General features: G+C 32.8%; 1 protein-coding gene across 1 annotated transcript; it reads left to right on the top strand.

Annotated features, from left to right (window-relative positions):
* The first annotated feature begins 3,170 nt into the window (after positions 1–3,170).
* LOC108908625 (glycogen phosphorylase) lies at positions 3,171–15,862 on the top strand. The gene is made up of 7 exons (XM_018712711.2): positions 3,171–3,529; positions 9,315–9,525; positions 9,592–9,909; positions 9,970–10,272; positions 10,327–10,654; positions 10,716–11,691; positions 15,212–15,862. The coding sequence occupies exons 1-7, from the start codon at positions 3,287–3,289 to the stop codon at positions 15,380–15,382; spliced, it is 2,550 nt and encodes an 849-aa protein (XP_018568227.1). The 5' UTR covers positions 3,171–3,286; the 3' UTR covers positions 15,383–15,862.
* The last annotated feature ends 1,122 nt before the right edge of the window (positions 15,863–16,984 follow it).

Below are 16,984 nucleotides of genomic sequence, written 5' to 3'. Positions count from 1 at the left end.
GCTTTGTATCTCAAAATCAAAATGCGATAGGCTCATGGTCCATAGAAAAAACCTTATTTTTTGCATTCATGAAAATTATTCATAAAATTCATAAAATCCATAAAATTATCGATAATTTTCATTACGCTAGTGCTATTACTCCTGAACATATTTGACCTATACTGACGAAGAGCGAACTAATAACTGAATTAATATTAAAACAAACATTTACTTGAATTATATACAAATCTCTACTATTGGTGGAAGAACACAGCTGCATAAACCGAAAATCAATTTAAAATTAACATGTTAAAAAAAGACGGGCATGTTTGTAAATCGTGGCTTTAATTTGTTTCATAGGCTTTGGTTACAATTTTCCACACCTTTGCTTATACTCGTATGTACCAACGCACCTTTCCAATATAAATGTTTACAGTATCAAAAATGTTGTTGGCCTCGATACAGCGTGTTGCAGTCGACGTGTATTCATTCACTATCGCACAATAAACCGTGGAAGACTTAAAATTTATATTTGCAGTGTTACGATGACGATTTGTCACAAATCAGAAGATATTGTTTCCAATTTTTGAGACACAATGTTTTCTCCAACGAAGGCCTAGATTAAATGAGTATTTAAATCGCAATTTAGGTCACCTTGCTTGAATTTTTGATATAAATTAGTTCGAGGTACGTAAAAACAATAAGCGACAATAATTTTTTTTTCAAACCCCGGGGGTGAAAAAAATTAAAATATATTTATTTTTTCAGGATAATATATCTAGCTACCGTCATATGACAATTTTGCTGGAAAATGGTATTTAAAATGTAATGTAAAATTTGACAGTTTTTCCACTAGAAGAAGAGGCACAGCTTTAGTTATTACTGTTATTAGTTTGTTTGATATTCTTTGATAAATACATTTTTTTGACATTAAAAATTATTATAAGAAAAAGGAAGTCTATAGACAAATTGAATTGTGCGAAAACTATCGCGCCTACAGCGTCCATTTTTGGCACACTTTTAATGTATGACAAAACCCTCAACTTGTCATAGGTTTTATATAATAACAATAAATGCGATAGTTATAAACAAATTAAAAAATGGGCTTTTCTTGTTTTTTTTTGCATTAACTTTTTTGTTTATTAACCGATGTTAATTTAACAAGTCTCATTTTGTAGATAATTTTACTCCCTACAAGCTGTCTCAGAATCACTTTTCGCTAAAATTGAAGGTTTTCCCTGCAAAGTGAAAAAACTGTTTTCCTCACTTATTTTGTTTAAATAGAAAAGTTAGCTAATAAAAGTTTTTAACTCACGAGATGAGAGATGTCTTGTATTATGTTCCTTTAGACAATTTTACAATAATATCGCGGATATGAATTTTTTCGTGTTTCTCTTTTTTTGTCGCTAATTTTCCTGGTCTATAGCGAAACGCGAAATTGGTGAGTCTACAATTGATTCATCAGAAGATTCAACCCACCCGGGATCTATATTCAATACCCCGGTGGTCTCGAATCTATGTCTCCTCTCCCTAGAAAGCAATTGGGGCCTTGCGACTCGAGGAATACAGCGATAACGTAAATTACCGATTATTCTAGAGATGCTCGTCCCTGGGTCAACTCACCAATCAACGGATATCCACGAATTTAGTCACTAAGTTGACCGCGGCAATAGACATAACTGCGATTAGTCACTTATAATCACTATGACACTCTTTCATCACTAAACCATTGTAGATCATTGGGCTGCATTTACGGAACACTGACAACGAAATAAAAATATTATATTAGACTTTTAAAAACACAAGTATTTTCTTTAGCATCTTGTAGTAGTATACTCTCACAAAAAAATTGCAACATAATCTTTGTTTGGAATGTTCTTTTAAAATCAACACAGAAAATAGAGTCTATCTATTACGAATTACTTTTAACCGTACCTGTATAAGTTGATTATTAAAGACAGTTATAGTCGGTCAACTGTCAGAAGAAATGAAGATTTATGTTAAAAAAACGCCGCTAGTAGATTTTTATCTGGTTTTTGGTAGATACACAAAAATTGTTCTTAAAAATATGACTTCAGAACGTTAAAGGTTATCTACCAAGGGCATAAAATAGAATAATTTTTCCTAAAAAAAACAATGTTATGTTTACATTTTTAATAAATTGATATTAAAATTTAAACAAACCTTTAAGTTGGTTGCCTATCTATAGATTCTGACCTGAATATATATATTTTCATATTTGAATGTTTCAATAACGCAACAATTTTTTAATGCTAAAAAACAATTGCCGTCTGTGCATAGGATTCCAAACAATAGGTAGGTACATCTTAAAAAATCAAAAATTAAGCTACAGACAATTAATTGCTGCGCTGTCTAGCTTCAATACATATACATTGTTGCCAGATTTCTTAGTCTAGGTACGACGTACATTTATTCTTGATTGAGTCGGGCGTATGTGTATTACAGACAAAACTGTTACTCTATACAGAAATATATGACCTTTATAATACAAAATATAAACTTTATTTTTAACGCAACATATATTCAACAGTTTTTAGTACAGGCGGAACATATTTTTACTTATAGCTTTTTCAATTAAATCAAAATATCACAATTACACACACATAGGTAACGTTTTCATTTCAGTTTGTATGCAATTACCTCAGTTTCCTTTATTTAGGATTTAAACTTATATCTATACAGGGTGATTTCACTTTAAATACAGAACTAGATTTATTACCAAAAAATAAGTATAGTTTGCTCTATAAACTTTTTTCCTTCGAGACTCTGTATTCGAGATATAAGGCCCAAATTCATAGATCCCACTAAAGTTCCAATCACACTTATTTCATACTCAACTCAACCTAATCGAATTCATAGTAAATTTCATTTAAATCGTTCATCGCAATATGAAGATATGACAGAAAATATAATTTTTTTTCGGAAACTTGAGCACCCTGACCCTGTATCTCGCATATCACATCCTCCAGGAAAAAGAGCAAACTCTATTTATTTTTTGGCGACTAATGTATTCCTGCAGTTTCTGTATTTTATCACCCTTTATTCCCTAGACTATCCTATTCTCAGGAAATATGACACGGTTGCCAGCACCCAGCTTGCTGTTCGAATGTTTACAATCGCCGCTGGTACAAAGCACGCGCCTGCGCACTCTGGCCATCATTCCCTTTCGCAAGGTGACCTCTAATACTCTAATCAGTAAAAATAGTGAGTTGGTGCCGGTGCTTCTCGTTGTTCCTCTGGCAGTTGGATTTAAAGTTTCATCGTTTACAGCTGTTAATACATCGCTATGGCCAAGCCACAGTCAGATTCGGAGAGAAGGAAGCAGATCAGCGTTAGGGGTATAGCGGAATTGGACGACGTCAACGAGATAAAGAAGACTTTCAACAGACACCTCCACTACACCCTCGTCAAAGACAGGAATGTGGCCACCACCAGGGATTATTACTTCGCACTGGCACATACCGTCAAGGACCACCTCGTATCGAGGTGGATAAGGACCCAGCAATATTACTACGAGAAGGACCCGAAGGTAAATTTGCACGAATCATTCGTACTTTTCTTAAATTTACATTTACACCGCACAAATCGGTGCGGTTTCAACACCTATAAATATCTTCTTTAAAAGGAAATTGGGTTTAAGTCACGTTACGTTGTTTTAAAATAGTTTAATTAGTTTTACAATCGGCCTGAATACGCGGTGGCTCAAAAAACAATTGCACGACGGGTTCGATTTTGATGTGACAATTTGCCGGTAGAGTACGTTATATTTGTCGTTCTGTGTCATTTACGCTTATAGGATAATGAACTTAGTTCTAAAAATATCCCCATTGAGATGGGATTTTCTAGATCATTTACTTTTAACTTTGAAACATAATTACGGTTATTTTCCTTCACGAGTATCAAGTAATTAAAAAAAAAACATAAATAAGGCATTTTTTGTCGAAAACAATGAGAAATGAATGAAGTCAAAACAAATCTCACACATGACTCGAATCCAGATGTTCTTTTATGAAATAGAAAAACTATAGTCCAACTGTTTTAGATTTTTGCGCTTATGAGTAATCATTAATTTCGTTCCCTTGGATATTGCCAACTTTTGTACTTTAAAATAGTAATTCCGTAGTAGCTAATAATATCATAGCAGATTATGACCTACAATGTCACATCGTGAGTAATAAATCGTATCCGTGGGGTATCTTAATATCCGTTATATCTACCTGTTTATCAGTTTTTAAATAATCCATGGTCCGTTTTTGATAAACTTTCCATTAATTTTTCATACACAATTACAGGTGCATTTCAAGCAGTTTGCTTTAAAAACTAACGTCTTTTTACTATTTTATCTTATTTTTTTCTCACATATTATTCACGTCATATGAAAATTCCCATTTTTTTAAACAACTTTTATGAAAACATAAAATGATATGTTTAGAGAAAGACACCTGGGTTCGATCAAGTCTGTTTCTGATTTTGTCAGCCTTGTGGAAAACAAAATTCTTTCAATGTTTACATTCATTACCGACATAAATCATTTATTTATCTAAAACCGTACTGATAATTATCGTAATCGTGCCTTCTTTTCCACTATATATTATTATTATTTTTTTAATAAATGTTTATTTTCGATTTAATTACGTATAATGACTTACTTTTATATTTTCGATCACTGGCGTATTTTATAAAGGAGTGAACAGTCAACCCCATTGCAACATTTTATTAAAAAATTTTTATATGAAGAAAATTATTTATTTAAAAATATTTATTGGGAAGACTGATTTATTGCGCAACTTTTTTACCTCTTGTAATTTTTCGATAAAACCGATAGTTTTCTAGTAAAAAAAAATTAGATGCGTCATCGTTCGCTAAAGGGGTAATTGCGAAAATTTGTAACAATAAAGTAGGCGGATGTCATAACAAATAAATTGTTATTTATCATATTAATAAATTGACACTCTGTCAACCAACAGTTAGTACCAATTGATTAATGACGAATATGTCGACATGCTCCAAGTGTCTTTCAAGTGTCAATTTATTAATATGATAAATAAAAATTTATTTCTTAAGACATCCGCCTACTTTATTTTTACAAATTTTCGCAATTACTTAATTATTAATCGGTTTTATCGAAAAATTATAAGAGGTAAAAAAGTTGCGCAATAAATCAGTCTTCGTAATAAATATTTTTAAATAAATAATTTGCTTCATATAAAAAATTTCTAATAAAATATTGCAATGGGGTTGACTGTTTCACTCCTTTATAAAATACGCCAATGATCGAAAAAATATTTAAAAGTTGTCTCTTTATTAGTAGGATGGTCGTACCATGTTAAAGAAAAAATGTGAATTTCAATCCCGTTCTTTAAGAGGGTATATCACCTCAGGGGTGCAACTTTCATATAAGGTATTTTTACCTCAATCCTCTTATTTTTGACTCTACATTCACTGGTACCATTTTTGCTACTTCATTTAAAAACACCCTGTATATTACTTTTCAAGCTTCAGATTGATCCATTGAAAGTTGTAAAGGTCGCGACACGGATAAAATAGTCATGTACTGTGCCATGCTGACATACATCGACCTGAGTCTCTTACACGTATTTCTAAATGTTGCAATTGTTGGCATTGTAGGTATGCAAAAAAGCTTGACTTTCCACGTAGAAATTTCAACTTAAATACAACTAGCAATTTTTCTTTAAAACGAGGCGTCATTTGCCAAAGTAATTAAACCGCAAATAATAAAACAGGTCTGCTATTATTTTCTCTGTAGCCATTTATTCAAATTTATACGTATTGGAGCTTGGCTTGGCAGAGTTGCGTTTTTAAAAATACATATTAATCTAAATCTAATCTAATTAATTAAAATAAGAAATACCATTATATTAAATTTATCGATGTTTACTTTTTACCAGTTAATTTTATAACCTCAAAATGTTATACGTTATAATCTTGAGTATTCATTATCAAATACAAGCTTTACTTCAGGAAAATATTTATTATTACATTAGTAATTCTTAAAACAATCGAAATCATTTTCGAGCCATGTGTATCTTAAGACCTTGATAACGCAGACACGCACAAACAATAAATAGATTTGGTAGCAATCTTCACGTGTTATATTAGTGCAAAAACAACCGTTTGAAAAATGTGATTTGACCATTGAGTTGAGATGAACGTTCCTATATTTATTCCATTGAATGCGTCACGATTTTATTTAAATTTGTACCTATCTCCCGGACAGTAAAATAAAGTGAAATTTGTTTAATTAATGTATATCTACCCCAGTTCCATATCTGATTTGCTTCTAGCGTTGACAATTGTTCGTTGCTAGTAGCAAATCTATTTTTAGAAAAACTTCTTAATACAGTTCGACCCGAAATTAAATTTTATCTAACTCAAATGCAGAATTATTTTGATATTGTTTTTATTGCACTGTGAACTGTTTGTGCATCTGACTCATAATATGTTGATCAGCCCTAATCTCTAATCTCCCGGCGTCAACTTGCTTAAAATAATAAAAATATTGACTGCTGGTTTGAGGTAAATAAGATTATTTAATGAATAAATACCAGTTCCAGTTGGATATGCAATTAAGGATGTAGCGACATGCCTGATAATTAGATAGACTGGCATAGCGAGATTAATCTAGATGTGCTTTATTAATAAACCAATATTTACTAAGCTGTCGCCGACATTAAATATGTATTTCTATTTTTAAAATGGTTTGTTACTATCTGGAACCTAATATTTGGCTTTATTCGTCTGTTTATTTTTAACGAAAAATTATAAATTAACTTTTACCCACATTTGTAATGTCGTTGAATTTATCCTTTTAATAGGTATAACTATTAACTAATATAACTATTAAAAATATATTTGTGGCAGATTTCCTCCATTATTTCTCTTAAATAAAATTTTACACATTATATAAGTGTTTAAATATAGTTTCTCTCTTGTGCTAACTTCTGTTTGTTTATTTTAAATGATTTAATATACAGGAACTACATTTTTAGTCCAAAATAATATACCAAATTTATATGGATTAAGCTTTGAGGGTTTTGGTTAAAAGTTAATTATTTTATTGTATATTCTTCATTTATTTTTAAGTTAAATTTCAAAAGATGTGATAAATATATAAGGAGGTACTATTTTTAATGTTATCTAATCTTTGTTAAGTCGGGTGAAGTTTTGAAATATTGGCACAATGATAAAACGGAATTTTGTATTTTTACGTATACCTACCTATAGTATTTTATTAGACAAATAACAAATAGAATAGTCATAGTTGTTTATGGAGAGATAATCTAGTCTTGGTCTTAAGGTCTTAAGACCTGACCATAAAAGTTCCTGTCTTCCTAACTTCTTATAACTGTTTTACATTGACAATTTATTGATCAATTAATTTATGAAGTCGTTTCATCAAGAAATTGGACAAGTGTAATGCACCAAATCAGGTGAAGTTCGGAAGTACCAACCCAACAGATTTCCAGCCTCAGATCAGTAATGAGGTTATGTTATTGGAATATGTAAATAATCGTGTTGGCTTTATGTTGGATTGACATTTGTGCGATACTTTTACTCCTTACAAGTAAAACCTGATCTTAGAATGATATACTACAATTTTCGCCCGGCGGCCATATTTGTGAAGTCATAACGTAACTAAGTTACCGATTTTTACACAGTATCATCCCAAACATTGATCCTGGCTTTGTTCTAGATCAAAATTTTATTGATACTTTTACTCCTTAAAAATGAAACCATACTTTAGAATGGTAAAGTACGATTTTTGCCCGGCAGCCATCCTTGTGAGGTCGCAACACCACTGAGCTATCGAATTTTACAAAGTATCATCCCAAACATTCATTCTGCCTTGATGATGAATTTAAATTGGTAGGTTTTCGAAATATCTGAAAATAACCGAAATTAAATATTATCTAACTCAAATGCAGAATTATTTTGATATTGTTTTTATTGGACCTTTTGAACTGTTTGTGTATCTGACTCATAATATTTTGATCAGCCCTAACCTCTCTGACGCCCTGGCGTCAACTTGCTTCAAATAATAAAGATATTGACTGCTGGTTTGAGGTAAACAAGATCACAGATTGGAAAACTGTTTTTGTTTCGTTTATTTTTTTTAAATACGACCCTGGAAATTTTTATTACAATTTTTGCAAGCCTTCATGACCTCTAATACTGTACTGCCTCAGCCCGAACCAGATTCTGACGTTTTGTCTAGAAAAATTCAATTTCAAATGTATTTGTTTCAAATTTATCTAAATTTTTTATTTAGATTTCTGTTTATTGAATTATCGTACACTCTAATTGTAAGTGTCGTTAGACCCTGTAAAATCCACCTAGTTACTTAAATCCCGTGCTCATATTTATTTCTAGGTTTCTTGAGTGCTCAAAATTCAAACAATTTACGATCTAATTTTTTTCAGGATACTCATACAAATACATCTGACATGCTCTTTCACAGTTGCGATTACAGGTATAATAAATTCTGATCATATTACCCTTATCTTAATTTTCAACATTTGCCAAAACGTTGGAAACGTTTTTGAATATTTACTGTGATTTTTTAAAGTATAATATTCATTTGGAGTTCTGGTTGTTTATATGCATTTTTAAGAATTAATTCGTCATAATGAAATTAAAATTGTATTAATGTTTTAATTTTGATGCAACAACTTATATCGAGTTATGTATGACTAGGTGATGCAGATTAAAACTCTAATAATGTTTTATTGTAACGTGTAATGGGAATAGTTTAAGTAACTAGGTGGGTCTCACAGGGTCTAACGACACTTAGAGTGTACGATAATTTAATAAACAGAAATCTAAATAAAAAATTTAGATAAAATTTGGAACGAATACATTGAAGATAAATTTTTTGAGACAAAACGTCTGAATCTGGTTCGGGCTGAGGCAGTACAGTATTGGGGGTCATGAAGGCTTGCAAAAAAATAAAATTTCCAGGGTCTCTTACCGTTTCCGATATCCCTGTAGCAAGAAGCGAATTTGTAACAGCCTGTATATCTTTGAGGAAAATTGTATTTGTGTCTTCCAGTGAAAGTGCAATTTCCAAAATTCAATAGCATTTTTCTAAAACGGTTATAGCGACATCGGGGGTTCCTATAGGATTCATTTTAAGACCTATTTTATTTGTATTTTTTGTTAGTGATAAGTATGTATATAAAAAATGCTCATTACTTTAAGGATGACCTAAAGTTATATTTCTCAGATAGGCATTTAGGCCTAACTGGTTAAAAAAAAATGGACATAAATGATAGAAGTAAATGATTTTTTTCCAGAGGGTGTGTTACCTTTCCCTCGAATTCTACATGGGTAGATCCCTCCAAAATACTATGATCAATTTAGGCATTCAAACATCAGTTGATGAAGCTCTCTATCAGCTAGGCTTAGACATAGAAGAACTGGAAGAACTTGAAGAAGACGCTGGTCTAGGAAATGGAGGACTGGGTCGCTTGGCAGCATGCTTTCTAGATTCTCTGGCTACACTAGGTACGCCATTTGAAGTTTAAACAAGTCCATAGATTGAGTTTTGTCACATTCATTTTGAAATTTCAGGAATACCTGGTTATGGCTATGGCATCAGATACGATTACGGCATCTTTACCCAAAAGATTGTCAACGGAGAACAGCAAGAAGAACCTGATGATTGGTTGCGATTCGGCAACCCTTGGGAAAAAGCAAGACCAGAGTATATGTTACCCGTTAACTTCTACGGTAACGTTATTGATACCCCACAAGGGAAAAAATGGGTTAATACTCAGGTTGTGTTCGCTTTACCCTATGACAACCCCATTCCGGGTTATCAGAACAACGTAGTTAACACCTTGAGGTTGTGGTCCGCTAAGTCACCAGTCGACTTCAATTTAAAATTCTGTATGTACGATAGTTAAACAATCGTAGGTGGGTGGACATAAAAATATACTTTCTTTCCAGTTAACGATGGTGATTATATCCAAGCGGTACTAGATCGTAACTTGGCGGAAAACATCTCCAGAGTCCTCTATCCCAACGACAACTTATTCGAGGGCAAAGAACTCCGGTTGAAGCAAGAATACTTCATGTGTGCGGCAACCCTACAGGACATCATAAGGAGGTTCAAATCTGCCAAGTTTGGTGTCCGAGAACCTACCAGAACTAATTTTGAACTATTACCCACCAAAGTTGCCATCCAATTGAATGACACTCATCCATCCTTGGCCATTCCTGAGCTCATGAGGGTCCTGGTGGACATTGAAGGTGAGTTTTTGATGAATCCTCTTGTTCAGGTTTAACGATTCTCCATTCTTCAAGGCATACCCTGGGAGAAGGCTTGGAAGATCACGGTCAACACCTGCGCCTACACCAACCACACGGTCTTACCGGAGGCTCTAGAAAGATGGCCTACGTCCATGTTGGAGCACATCTTACCGAGGCATTTGCAGATCATCTACCACATCAACTTCCTGCATTTGAAAGAGGTCGAAAAGAAGTGGCCCGGGGACTGGGACAAGATGAGGCGTATGTCTCTCATCGAGGAGGACGGCGAGAAGAGGGTTAACATGGCCAGTCTCTCGATAGTCGGATCGCACGCCGTTAATGGTGTGGCGAAGATTCATTCGGACATTATTAAGGCTGATCTGTAAGTTTCTTTTTTCTGGTGAATTAACTGATCGTAATTATTTTTTTTTATTTTTCTTCAGATTTAAGGACTTTTACGAACTAAGCCCGGAGAAATTCCAGAACAAGACGAACGGAATAACCCCACGCAGGTGGCTCTTACTGTGCAATCCAGGCCTGAGCGATCTGATCTGCGACAAAATCGGCGAGGACTGGATCGTCCACCTCGACCAACTCCAGAAAATAAAGCAGTGGGCCAAAGACCCCAACTTCCAGCGTTCCATCATGAAAGTCAAGCAAGAGAACAAGCTGAAGCTGGCCCAGCTCCTGGAGAAGGACTACGGCGTCAAGGTCAATCCCGCCTCGATGTTCGACATTCACGTGAAACGCATCCACGAGTACAAACGGCAGCTACTCAACACCATGCACATCATAACTCTCTACAACAGAATTAAGAAGAACCCGTCGGCTAAAATCACCCCCAGGACCGTCATGATCGGCGGCAAGGCCGCCCCGGGATACCACACGGCTAAGAAAATCATAAAACTCATCAACATGGTGGGCAACGTCGTCAACAACGATCCGATCGTTGGCGAGAAACTGAAAGTTATCTACCTCGAGAACTACCGGGTGACCTTGGCCGAGAAAATCATCCCGGCCGCTGATTTGAGCGAGCAGATTTCTACGGCCGGAACCGAGGCGTCCGGTACTGGAAATATGAAGTTCCAACTTAACGGGGCTCTGACGATCGGCACCCTGGACGGGGCGAACGTCGAAATGGCCGAAGAGATGGGTTTGGATAATATTTTCATCTTCGGTATGACCGTGGAGGAAGTCGAAGAGCTGAAGAAGAAGGGCTACAACGCTTACGACTACTACAATTCCAACCCTGAGTTGAAACAGGTGGTGGACCAGATTCAGAACGGGTTCTTCAGCCCGGGAAATCCGGACGAGTTTAAGGATCTGGCCGATATTTTGCTGAAGTACGACAGGTTCTTCTTGTTGGCCGACTACGAGGCTTACATCAAGAAGCAGGACGAAGTCAGTGCTGTGTATCAAGTAAGTGAAAAAAAAATAGTCGGTAATAATGTAGGCATTTGAAATATTAATTTTTAATAATCTCTTTCCAAAAGCGTAATCAAAACCTGAACGACGTCAGTTTATGTACAATTAGTATTAAATTTTACGAAATCTATAACTTTTTAAAAAATATCGTGAAGTTTCAGAAATATTTGAAACGTACGAAAGTTCCATAAATTTCTTAAGAGGGCTCTACAGTAAATAGGCAATCAGCAATACATTTTTATAGATTTTATAACAGTTTGTCTAAATATGAATTAATGCACACTTTCAATACACAATAGCAGACTTTCCTCCATTCTAACGCAGATTTTCTATAAAATGGACTTCGTTTGAAACTCAAATTACTTTTTTTTGTGTAGAAATTTGTAATTTGCCGTTTTTGAACAAGCGGCATCATAAATTACAAATTTCTAAAAACAAGTTATAATTCTAGTATTTATTTCTAAAATATGTTTATTTTTTTTATTTACACATTACTAAACTAATGCAAAAAATTAGTCAAAAATCAAAAAAATTCCGAAATTTTTCCTTGATTTTTGACACTGTATTTAGGTGAAAAATGGTCATATCGGGAATTAAAAAAATGCATTTTGAAACTTTAAGATTCTAGTTTTTAGATCGTTTGTTCGAAATTTTTTAGGAGCTATGGAGAAGAAATAGCGCGACAAAAAGATTTTGCAATTTTTTATTTTTTGAGTTTACGGACTTAGAAAAAATTTGTTTCAACTAAGCCAGTGCATGAATCAGACAGCTTGTTTATTCAGTCGAAATATTGGACTTTTAATGAAAAAGGATCCTTTTGTCTTCAATCATCGATATATCAGAGATAAATGGTCGTACGGAGAATTGAAGAGCAGTTTCAAAAACTGGAATAAATTTCCTATATGTTGCTGCAACTTTTCGGAAAAAAATTTTTTTTTCGACACGAATTTTAAAAAACAGGAAAAAATGGTCATTTATGGTTTTTTAGAAAATTGACGGCTAAATTAGAAATATTCATGAAATGACTGATGTTAAGAATGACTGTTACAGTTTGATACACCCAGAAGAACCCTGTGAAGTTTAATCTTAATCTAGCGAACCGTTTCTTTGTTTCAGTCAAACTTTTTAAAAAAATTAAGTTTTTTGAAACACTTCATAATCATAATAATTAAAATGGAAAATAGCTATTTATGATATACGTGTTAAAAGTAAGATTTTATTTTGTGAGTGAAGATGATTAAAAAACGAGCGTAGCGAGGTTTTTAACTTCACGAACAAAATAAAATCACTTTTAACATGTATATCATACACTATTTTTTCTACAAAACTGTTAAAAGTAACTTACTTTTAACACGCGTGTCAAAAAATGACATTTTTAACATCAAAAATGACAATTAAAAAGCCCACTTTTAAGTTTTGTAGAAAAAAAATTTTTTTAGGTTTTCTCACATTTTTACTTCAAATAGGTATATAAAAATTGACGAAAAAAGAAAAAANATATGTTTATTTTTTTTATTTACACTTTACTAAACTAATGCAAAAAATTAGTCAAAAATCAAAAAAAAATCCGAAATTTTTCCTTGATTTTTGACAGACTGTATTTAGGTGAAAAATGGTCATATCGGGAATTAAAAAAATGCATTTTGAAACTTTAAGATTCTAGTTTTTAGATCTTTTGTTCGAAATTTTTTAGGAGCTATGGAGAAGAAATAGCACGACAAAAAGATTTTGCAATTTTTTATTTTTTGAGTTTACGGACTTAGAAAAAATTTGTTTCAACTAAGCCAGTGCATGAACCAGACAGCTTGTTTATTCAGCCTCAATTTCATTTTTTTTAAGACCATTTTTCATCGAAATATTGGACTTTTAATGAAAAAGGATCCTTTTGTCTTCAATCATCGATATATCAGAGATAAATGGTCGTACGGAAGAGCAGTTTCAAAAACTGGAATAAATTTCCTATAACATGTTGCTGCAACTTTTCAGAAAAACATTTTTTTTTCAACTTTTACACGAATTTTAAAAAACAGGAAAAAATGGTAATTTATGGTTATTTAGAAAATTGACGGCTAAATTAGAAATATTCATGAAATGACTGATGTTAAGAATGACTGTTACAGTTTGATATACCCAGAAGAACCCTGTGAAGTTTAACACGTATATCATACACTATTTTTTCTACAAAACTGTTAAAAGTAACTTACTTTTAACACGCGTGTCAAAAAATGACATTTTTAACATCAAAAATGACAATTAAAAAGCCCACTTTTGTTTTGTAGAAAAAAAATTTTTTTAGGTTTTCTCACATTTTTACTTCATATATATAAAAATTGACGAAAAAAGAAAAACAATTTTTCAAAAATTTTCAAGTTGTTTTTTTATTTAAAAACTTCCTATATAAAATTGATGAAAAAAGAAATTTGTTTCAAAAATTTTCGAATTTTTTTTTTTAAACTTCCAATTGAAAAATTCGAAAATTTTCAAAATTTTTTTTTGTTTTTTTTAAGCTTCCTATATAAAATTGATGAAAAAAGAAATTTGTTTCAAAAATTTTTTTTTAATTTTTAATTCTTACTATATAAAATTGATGGAAAAAAATTTGTTTCAAAAAATTTTCGAAGTTTTTTGTTTTTTTTTTTTAAATTTCCGGACATTGAATTCAACTTTATATTAAAATTAAAGTTGATGACCCAAACAAGATTTCGATCCCGATTCATACCATTTTTTTAGACAAATTTCTAATTAATTTTTATGCAGTCTGTAATCACTTAAAAAACATTTTTTTTTCGAAACTACCCTTTTTTGTATGAAAAAAATTTAGAAAAAAGATTATTTTTTTTTCATCAATTTAAACGTTACTTGCCGTTAAAATCGGAGGAAACCTCAAAAAAATTTTTTTTCTCTTTTAATCATGATTATGAAGTGCTCAAAAAAAACTCAAAAAGCTCAAAAAACATGACCCTTTAACTTTTGTCAAAGAAAAATGTTTTTTCGAATAGTTGTGGCAGCATGTTAGATTTATTCCAGTTTTCAAAACTGCCCTTCAATTCTCTGTACGACCATTTGTCACCGAGATATCGATGATTGAAGACAAACAGATCCTTTTCCATTAAAAGTCCGATATTTCCATGAAAAATGGTCGTATCGAAATTTTAAAAATAAGAAACTGAAGCTGAATAAACAAGCTATCTGGTCCATGCAATGGCTTAGCTGAAAAAAATTTTTCCAAGTTCGTGGACAAAAAAAAATTTACAAAATTTTTTTTTGTCGTGCTATTTCTTAGAATACCATGCTCCTGAAAAATTTCAACCAAAAGAACTAAAAACTAGAATCTCAGAGCTTTTTAATTCACGAAACAACCATTTTTCACCTAAATACAGTCTGTCCAAAATCACGGAAAAATTTTGGAAATTCCTTTGACCCTTTAATTTTTTGCATTAATTTAATGTCTTTTTATTGTTAACATTGAAGAATTCGAATAGGGCCACCAATACAACATATTTATTACTTCCAGAATCAGAGCAAATGGTTGGAAATGGCCATCAACAACATCGGCTCTGCCGGAAAATTCTCCAGCGACCGCGCCATCATCGAATACGGGAAAGACATCTGGGACGTAAAGCCCAACTACGAAAGGCTTCCCGACCCTTCCGTTCCCAGGGAATTGGCCCTGAAAGATAATTAACTCTGTCGCCGCGACGCAACTTTTGTGAAGTTGCGTAAAACGTAACTGCTCGCAGTTACTTTCCATTCGAGAGCACACACTGCGGGCACTAGAGTATTTGCATGTCGTGGATAGTGAAATTTTATTGTTGATGATTATCCGACACGGGTCGGTATATTTTGCCAGTGTACGTCACCGATTAGGCTGTAGCGCATCGTGCCATATGTTGAAATTTATCGGATCGAAACTGTTAATGTTTCACGATTTTATTATAAATGTCGCGCAAAATATACTCCTTGTGTCGTTAGGTTTTAATCTTGTTGAAAATATTTTAAAAAATTATGGAATACTCATCTGTGTGTCGTAATAAATAATAATAAATATACTTTTTATACAGTTTAGTTCTATGTTTGCCTGCCAGATTTTTTATGCTCCACACTGTTCTAGTATACATAAACTTGTGTAGAAGCTGTCGGATTTAAATAAACTGTATTTTTTTGACGTGTTTTCTTCTATATTATTCTTTACTACAAATAAATGAATGAGTTTGTCCATAGCCGAGCTCTCGTTCTCGGGCGAAGCTCTGTGGGGGCGGACCTGCTATCAGAACCCCTAGGTCCACTCGGACACTCATTTCAGTAAGAACTGACTAAATAACAGATTGTTAGGCCTAGGACCAATTTATTTCATACGGTAAGTCCTTGTTGTTTTTGGTTTAAAATTACTAACAGAATTACCACTTAAAGTTTGTCGACGTACTTATTTAACACCCTGTAGAGATTTAGTAAGGGATCTCCAGAGTATACCACCAGTATAATTGGAAATAAAAAATTATATGAATAATTTAAAATTGTTCTCTCCAAAATACACGATGACGACTAGAGTATGACAGATCTGTGCGTCAAGTTGTGGAGATTGCATTGTAGATCTTGATTAGTTTCTTTCGTATGTTCATGTCCCGTTTGAGTTGTCTGTCAAATTAATAAATTTATTAATTATTTTCCTGACGAGCGGTAATAAAATGTCGTGCTTGTGAAACGATTTTGTTGGTCTGGGATCCTTATGACTGTAAAATACACAATGAAAGTCAAATGCGAGAAAGAAATCGACTCGACTATTACAGTTGCTATACTGGGTATTTTTATTACCTACGATGTAATTTTCATTTGTTTAAGGGTGCCATATTCTTTAGTGTTTTCCACAAAGACTAATAACTGAATAATCTAAAGCTTATCAAATAATAGGAATGATATGTCATGGCATCTGGGTATTTTCAAAGACGCCGCAGTAAATCGAATAACGGGTGCAAAAAAATGATCAAACCATCAAGGTTTTAGGTACTGAAATCTACGAAAATACTTACATTTTTATATACAACCACATGTAAATATTCTTATAACATTTACTTGCTTAGTCCTACATATATAATTGTTTAATTTTATTTACAAGTACGGGAAAATAATTCTTAAAATGTGGGGTTAGGATAACAGCAAACGCATGTTTTACAAATGCTTTTTTTATATAGTTATTATTTTACTTGAGTAAATTTAAATAGTAACAATGAATAAACAGAACATCAAGGATTTTATTTTTGTGCTTACTTTTGTTCTACACGTTTTACTT

Source organism: Anoplophora glabripennis, unplaced genomic scaffold (assembly GCF_000390285.2).
Source record: "Anoplophora glabripennis isolate ALB-LARVAE unplaced genomic scaffold, Agla_2.0 scaffold248, whole genome shotgun sequence".
NCBI classification, from domain to species: Eukaryota; Metazoa; Arthropoda; class Insecta; order Coleoptera; family Cerambycidae; genus Anoplophora; species Anoplophora glabripennis.
This window is presented reverse-complemented; position numbering and strand designations above follow the sequence as displayed.